This window comes from Musa acuminata, chromosome BXJ2-7, assembly GCF_036884655.1.
Source record: "Musa acuminata AAA Group cultivar baxijiao chromosome BXJ2-7, Cavendish_Baxijiao_AAA, whole genome shotgun sequence".
Classification (NCBI taxonomy): domain Eukaryota; kingdom Viridiplantae; phylum Streptophyta; class Magnoliopsida; order Zingiberales; family Musaceae; genus Musa; species Musa acuminata.
In genome coordinates this window covers 9,015,144-9,023,642 of record NC_088344.1, presented here as the reverse complement: position 1 = coordinate 9,023,642, position 8,499 = coordinate 9,015,144, and the positions used below count along the sequence as shown (strand labels likewise).

The following is an 8,499-nucleotide window of genomic DNA, read 5'->3' as shown; positions in this document are numbered from 1 at the left end:
CCCACGAGATCAGAGGGGAAATGAGAGGACAAGGGAAGGCGGTGACTCGCATAGGACGCTCGTGACGGAATGAAACCAGACTCCGGTTTCCATGCGACTGTGGGCGCGCCCAACGGTAACACTAGTTGTTTATTTATTAGGAGTTGGTTCCCGGGAATGAGGTGTCCTCCGGCACCGCGTCCACCATCACCAACCCACTCACAACCTGCGCACCCACCTCTTCTTCCGTGTAATTCCAACTAGAGCAAGTGTAACGTCAATACTAACTTGTACTGCGCTCTCGGACAATACGCGCCAACGGAAGTTACGACTTCAACTAGAGCACGACAACACCTTCCTGATAACATGATGAGCCTATCCCGGGAAAGTGCGTCAGCTGGACCACTCACGTGCCGAACTGTCCCGTATTAGATGTCATCGGTGGTGCAAGAGTTAGGCAAACCAAATACACTTTCAGATTTCAGAAAATGGAAACAAAAACTTGAGAAGGTAATTCGAGAAGGAAAAACTCACCTCTGGGTATTTTGATGGCTAAAGAATTAGTCCGAGCAAGATGAAGCATTCTAAGAAGACGCAAATGGAAGGTTAATGGCCATGGTATGAGGTCATGGACGCTCGAGTGCTCCGCTCTCCACAATATATGGCCATGACTGATCATGGGAATAAGCTTTATTATACTATATCTAATTCTCGGACACTTCAGCGTTCTCCTGTTGCTCTGGACGACAGCATTTTATTTATGATGCAGTTGCCAAGAGACTATATACATATTCACATCTTCTCTACTTTATCCCTTTCAAGAACTACGGGAGCTGCCGGTATGCTGAACCACCATTCTCTCCATCTTCTTGCCCACCTCTCTGTGCTCGCCCTTCGTGGTGGCGACTGCCTCGTAAATATCTCCAGAAATATCACGAAGAGTATCAGTTTAGCTGGTAAAATGGCTACAGTCAATGCCATCAAAACCAGTGTGAGTACAGCTGTATTGGCCGCCTGTTCACCATGATCAAACAAGTTAACCAACAAATGTTAGACGCTAATTTTCGTGGTTTTAGTGGAGGATGGGAAGCATTTACATATGTAGAAAAAGGATCTTAAAACATCAAATAAACAAGTTCATATACATTGTTCATATATGTTTTGAAGTAATATACCATGTATTCGGCCAGTGGGAATTGGCATTTGACATGAACATCATGTAGGACATGCACATACACAATACTACTAGCGTGCAGAGGCTCATAACTAGAACTCAGCATAGCGCAGCACATACCGTAATGATGGTCTGATTCCAGCATGGTAAGATATGTCTGGCATGGCAATCTATGTTTATATCTCTAACAAATCGACACTACTAACTAGTGATATATAGGAAGACAGAGAACCAAACCACTTAGGAACAAGATGTAAAACTAGAAGCACTGGGAGGAATATAACAAATGATGCACCTCTAGACAATCCTGATTTTTCCTAACCATTTTCTCACAAAGATAAGGTTATGTAGATTTTTGAACTCAATAATGATTTCATTGAAACAACACATAATAAAATTTAGGAAGAAGGTAAGATAACCTGCGAAGAAACAGAGAGCAACAATGCTCGTAGCTTCAAGAGAGTAATATTCCCATTCTGGACAAGCTCTTCAACTTGAGAAATTGCATTCTGAACTGCTAGGAGCTGTTCCATAGTATTCATAGATGGGGGAGCCATCACCTTGACCTGATCGATTGGCCTTCCTTGATTGATAAATCGAGTGAGCAGTATGAATATTGCAACTAAGAGAAAAACCATGACAAGTAGAAAACCAAGCAATCCCCTGCATAAATTCAATATCATAAACAATCCACAAAATTTCTAAAATTATAGGGTTAAAAGTACCTTAAAATGGAATAATACTTTTGAAACTCAAATTAACTGAAATTTGACTTCCCAACTTTGTTCAGTCACCAATATTCACCTCCTACAGTAAGTGTCTAAGAACTAACAAAAACAACAACACTTGAGACAATGAACTGTGTTTAATGTGTGTTCTCGAGTTATTTTACGTACGCTACCATAACTTCACCTAATATCAATGCATAATGATCATAACTTGTTCAATAATGCCATACTAGCACCACATGAATTTCTGGTAACATCTTCAAATTTTACCGAGTTCTAGAGACTAGACTTGGGAAGACAACCCATCCATACACTCCCATACATTCCATGACTCCATTAAATTCTGAGTTTCAAACTCTATATATGTATGTATGTGTGTGTGTATATATATATATATGTAATATATATATATATGTATGTATATATATATATATATTCGCAACCTCTCCCATAACAGATATTGATGTAAAAGGCGAACATTTTTACTCTAATTTAGGACTGTAGAATCTTGTTCTGACAGTTGGTGTGTACTTCCATAATGAACACCAAAAATCCCTTTAAAAAAGTACCCTCTGGTCCAAAAAACAGAAATGAAAAACAAAAAAGCACAACAAATGGAAGAAAACTAGGAAACAAGACAAAACAAATAGATCTCAATTTTTAGAAAAGGAAAAAGAAAATGCCTGCAACTGCTTGCAATACAATTAAAACTTGGATGCTTCACTTGGTAGATCCTAACTCCTAGCCAAAATATTTTTAGATACATCATTTTATTTTCTGTTACATATATCTTGCTTTTGAGGAAGCCATGCCTTATTAGGCACCTTTTGACAATCTCATAATTCAATAAATTTAAAAGTCAATTTGCCTAAGAAGTGTTGTGTTCATCCATTGATGATTTTCCATCTAGCACCAACCTCATATTATCTGTTTAGAAAATCTCCTTGTTGCATTATCTTCCTCACATTTTCATGATAATATGGAAACAGAAGAAATAAAAATAAACCAAAGAAAGGAACAAGGGGAAGATACAGAAGCAGGAAAGTTTAAAATAGTTTCATTTTTGAGAAATGAATTGGTGTTGCCAATATGAGATTTAACTTGTGTAGATCATGCATGAGGGAAATTGGAATATTGCAAACCTACCAATATTCTAGGCCAAGAACAAGATAATAACCAATAAGATCAACACAATCAAATAAAGTTTTCAACTGCTCAACAATGTAATATTTCAAGTCACAAAGTCTGTAGGTTTTGAGACTGAGAGCTATAATGTTTTCATGCATATGAAAAGTATTTTGGTCAGTGGGCTTCTGAGAGGCATCATTTTTGCACTTCCAGGTTCAAATTAAGAAGGTAAGAATCAGGTCCGGTGCTACTGTCTAACAATGCAAATAAGAATGCACCTCAGGTTATCCAAGAGCATTAATTTTATAATTATTCTCATAATTATGATAGATACGGTCCGTTGTTGTTTGTTCACAGTATATGCATTCGGTAAACACTGATAAAAGTATCAAGACTTCTAAGCTATAAATCTTTCAAGTAATTGACCAATCATCTTAATGACCATTAAGTTGTTAAAATTCACAAACTTAACAATGCACGGACCGGCCATGAAGAACAGGAATAGGAGTTAAGCAAAAAAAGAATTAATAATATCTTGCACCAAGTTTGTGCATGTAAGAATTTAACGGATCAAACCTGAGAATGATGTAAAAAGATGCACAGCAAAATACAAACGACTTCACAGGGTCATCCCAAGATGCCAAAGTCACAAGGAAATTTCCAAGTTTGATAACGGGATGTAGCAATTCCTGTAGGTAAAAGTAAATAATAAAGTAAAACAACATTAAAGCAAGTAGCACACTGATGCCTAAGATAGTTGTTAAAATATTGAAAGTTTCCAAAGTCCACCTACAACATCTAAAAAAATAACCAGTAAAGGGGCCTTATTAAGCTTTAAAAGAGTCTACATTTGAGAAGAGAAGTGATGCGATGCAGAAATCATACCTTCATTAGTGCCAAATTGGTATCAAGTCCATCTACTTTAACCACATCAACTGTAGCCTGTGCTTGCTCAACCTTTTTATAATTAGTCATAGACTGTGTGACAGCTCTTTCTAAGGTTGTCATCTCCCCTACAATCATTTCACCAACAAGAAGACTTTCATCATTTGAGACTTGTGACACAACCCCCAGGTTTGACAATATACCCAAAGCAGATGTAGAGTAGTGCATTAAACTTCCAGAATCAGATTCATTAGTCCGTTCCAACCTCCTTGATGCTATCATACCAGCAAGTGTTTCAAGTATGAGGTCACCTCCAGGAAGCTGGTCACAGAGACTGAATGTTAAAAATGTCTCATATCTAATGATCTGTGAAGGAACTAACTCTACAAGAGCTTGTAATCTCAGAATGCCCAGCACAGCCTTCAAAAGCATTTCTTCTTTTTCAACACCCTCTATCTGGAACTTTCTAAGAAACCTATGTGCATAAAGAACTTCTCGCATGATAGCTAGCCAATAATCACGCCGAGAATGACCCGTGAGCTCAGGAAACTCCATGAACACTGGTTCTGATCTACAAAATTGAATATTTAATTAATACCGAACCAACAGTTAACCAAACATCACGTAACTTCCAGAATTCCTTGCTAAAACAAATATAAAAAAAGAAAAAGAAACATAAGTGGCTCGATTCAAAGTTAAGATAGCATAGCCCACAAACTGGTATTACGCTGATATTTAAGGCACTTACAAGGATATGGATTTGTACATGACTGCCTTGTCAAAAAGACGTGAGCCCCATGGACCTGTCAATTCAGGCTTGATACACTGTTTTAGATCATCTGCAAGATCATACACCTTTGGCTTATTGTAAGCCACAACTTTCAGAGCTTCAAAGTAGAGAGCATGATCGGTCAGTGTGAGTCTTCCTGCAAATACCCCGAAAATGGTAAAAGAAGATTTCTAAATCTAAACAAACTCAAGTCATTTACCAAGGATTAATTAAAGATATTGCTTATGATTCATTACCCCACTAAAATAAACTTAGTACAGCAACCCACCAGGCCATGCAGAATTTCCTACATGTTCAAGCACTGGTTGAGCAGTCAGTGTTCCATCCATATCAAGTATCCTTTCTCCTCTATGGAAACGAAGATCTGAAAGAAGAGATGATTCTGACTGAGTCTTCATTTTCTTTATTGCTCTGTACACCAGGAAATTTTCTAGACTTAGAGAATAATTGTCTAATATTTTTTTCAGAACACACAGTACGTTAAGATTTCCTAGTGTAATAATTCTACTTGGAAAAGCAAACAAATTGACAATAGCATTTAAGACCATATTCTTGCTTCCAAGAAAAGAAACATTGTTAAAATTCAGCAATTACTCTGAACGATCAGACTAATTTTGTATCGCTATGATGTGATGGAATCATGAAAATACCCGTCTAGATTGCGCAAATACTTGTCATATATAGCAAAAGAAAGCCTCCCTCCAGTTGAGGCTGTAAGCACATTGAAAATATTTGAGCAGTTAACTACATCTGCAACGGAGGGAATTGCAGGTGCTATCCGGGAAAAAGCTTCCACACCAACCGGTCTCTCCCCGCCCTCCTGCCAAGAGATCCTAAACATGAACTCTCAACCACTTAACAAAATCACTTACCTCTCACTCTCCTTTATCAGCATAAACTGTCTCACATTAGGATTTGTACAACCTCAGCTGATAATGAATGTTAAGACAAATGTGGTTGACTACCTTAGCCTGAGGTGAAGGAGGCGGGCTTGATGCAGGAGAGTCCCAGGCCAACATCATGTCGAAGGTGAGGCGGTGGAAGCTCTTATCGGAGAGGTATCCCGCAACTCGAGTGGACAGCGCGAGCGTTGTGAAGCAACAGTACTCCACCAAATTTCTCGCGTAACGCGAGGGGCGTCTTATAGCCTCAGACGCTTTGGCATCGAAATTATGCTGAATATCGTCCACAGAAACCCCAAGGATTCTGAAAATTATGGAAGGGAGACGAGAATTCGATGACTGATGTGTTGATCGGACAACTCGAAACTCTCATGATACAAGAAGAAAGGACGAGGAGGATGAAGGATATAATATTACAGGGAGCATCGGGCGACGACGAGGTTAGCGATGGGGGACAGGGCGGCGATCGAGGTGGCCTGGCGGCCGGAGGGCGAGCGGGACAAATCGTCGAACTCGTCGTCGCCGTGGAAGGAGGTGCGGCGGGTGAGCGCCCAGTTGAAGGACGACTCCCTCACCAGATCTTCCAGTAGATCCCTCGTCTTGTTCATCATCACCGTCATCGCCATCTTCTGCTTCCTCCCCCCTCTGGTCGGTTCCCCCAATTAAGAACCCCACCGGCTCTTATCATGATGCAACAAATTTGATGAGATGTGTTACGATGATCATCATCATCATCTCTCCTCGAGGATTAGAAGGGCAGATTCGGCTGGGTGGAATGTTTTCCACGTTACGATTAAATCGTAGCTAAAGTAGTGACTCACCACCCACTTTAGCTTGACAATACGATTATAATTAGATGTCCTCGTGGGGTCCACGTAAAGACTGTCCGAGTGAACTCACGACTTGGTGGTTCGAACCAAGCCGCGCACTCCGGATCACCTGTCAAGGACGTGAGTCGTGCCGTGACTCGACAAGCGAACCGCCGTCCCAGAGAAGAAACGGTCCGGTTTTATTTTTACTAGAAAAAGCGAAAATTCCTATTTTCAGGGTGAATTTTTGAGAAAAATTTCTTTTTTTTTCTTTTTTTATATTTCTTAAATAGCATCTTATTTGTCCTAATCCCTAAAAGGTCTTCTAATAAATACAATACTTGGTACATCCTATGGAGCGATTGTAATATATAAAAATATTATCTTAAATAAATATCTTTATTAATTTAGAAATAAAAATAGATAAGAGTATCTTAGAGATTTTTATGTCAATTGTGATATTTTTAAATAATTTTATAATAATTTTCCTATAAAGTTTGGGCTGTTTCTTTGTATAAGGTATCTTAAAAAAAGATAAAAACGGATTAAATTCTATTCAAATATTTTTTTATTACATTTGAAGCAACTATTGAGATAATTTATAAATTATCTCTTATAATTAGTTATCTTTAGTATTTTGATCTTTATAATTTTTTATATTTACGAAAGAAAAACATTTAATCTTTTATTCCAAGAAGATCCTTCTCTCTTTTAATTTTTAATCATGTAAAATTATCTTTTTAATCCTATCTTAATATTTTGTTTTCATAAATATAAAGATTTTAATATAATTTTTAAAATATAAAAAAAATAAGATATTAACGATAATTAATTATAATATATATATATATATTTATTTATTTAGTTCGAAAACATGTGATCCATACTAGAATAGAAAATATCTTCCGATCCCATGCTGAGGAGGCTCTCCAATGATACAACGTAAGAAGCCTCTTAGCATCTTCCAGAACCTGTCTTTATAATTATCATTGTACCCCCACAATGACAACATCGACAAACCGAAGGGGAAAGGATAGAGACATAAATGAACTCAACCCCTATTATAGAGCTCACCAAAGTCTATCCCTTGTTATCGACTTGTTAACTATGTAGAAGAACAACACCTTACTGCCCTTCTTTGTTTTATTTTGTAGGGTCAATCTCGTTCCAGTACATTAATTTAATCGATTCTATCTCTCTCACCGTTGATGGACGACCTTCATGTGACCACGTAATCATGGAGTCACAGAAATAATGAAACATATATATTTTTATTATTTTCTAATTTATATGTTAAATAATGGAACACATTTTCATTGTCACCAAATAATAATTGTGAAGTTGCAGAAAGAATCAAACATATGTTTGTTCTGATCCTTTTCCAATTGGTATGTTATGAAAGAATGGAACACATTTTCATGATCGGCACATATAATTTATAATCAAAATACCAACAAATTGTACTAATAAAGATAGGAAATTATTTATTTTTTTCTTTTTTTTTCTTGGGAAAAAATGAGTAGCATCATACAATATTGACCAGAATATATACATTACATAAAAGAATACATTTGTAAAAGTTTTATTATATTTATTCATAAAAAATAAAGAATATTTTTATATTAAAAAATTCTTAATGTTATATTTTTAAGTAATAATGCTTCCATAATTAATTTTTATTTATGGATGCTTTTTTTAATCGAACAAAAATATCTCTTTATCGTCAATCAGTTGCCCGAGGGTCATTATTTATCATAGACGTTATTGTCTCCACCTCATGCTCTCGTTGTGAGCAATGTCACCTCTCCTTATCACTATCGCCCATATCATCGTTTCTTTCATTTGCTTTCCAATATCGTTATCATCATCCTGCTTTCCTTACAATCATCTCATCTTCTAGTATCATCATTGCCCCCTCCTTTCTTGCTTATGACAGAGTCTCATTCTTCTTATCATTACTATGCCTTTTAATATTATTGCTTACCCTCATCCGACACCTCTCTCGCCTTCTAATATCATTGTCATCCTACCCTTTTTCATCGGGGGCAATAAATACATCCTCCTCCCTATCACTACCTAGCCCATCCGATCTACTCACGAGGCT

The 8,499-nt window shown here is 37.2% G+C and overlaps 1 protein-coding gene across 1 annotated transcript; it reads right to left on the bottom strand.

Annotated features, from left to right (window-relative positions):
* Positions 1-651: 651 nt before the first annotated feature.
* On the bottom strand, positions 652-6,331 carry LOC103991451 (uncharacterized). Its single transcript, XM_009410923.3, has 9 exons — positions 6,004-6,331; positions 5,650-5,890; positions 5,335-5,504; positions 4,953-5,095; positions 4,643-4,820; positions 3,895-4,465; positions 3,586-3,698; positions 1,573-1,816; positions 652-993 (listed from the first exon to the last, which is right to left on the bottom strand). The coding sequence occupies exons 1-9, from the start codon at positions 6,210-6,212 to the stop codon at positions 772-774; spliced, it is 2,091 nt and encodes a 696-aa protein (XP_009409198.2). The 5' UTR covers positions 6,213-6,331; the 3' UTR covers positions 652-771.
* Between the last annotated feature and the right edge of the window lie 2,168 nt (positions 6,332-8,499).

Bases quoted from the DNA above. Each gene is read 5' to 3' on its own strand.
- LOC103991451 (XM_009410923.3), bottom strand. From the start codon at position 6,212: ATGGCGATGACGGTGATGATGAACAAGACGAGGGATCTACTGGAAGAT. The intron at 5,096-5,334 runs GTATTTTCATGA...CCTGGTGTACAG, and splicing joins TATTTGCGCAATCTAGACGG to AGCAATAAAGAAAATGAAGA. The intron at 1,817-3,585 runs GTTTGATCCGTT...GAATTTATGCAG, and splicing joins TCTTTTTACATCATTCTCAG to GGGATTGCTTGGTTTTCTAC.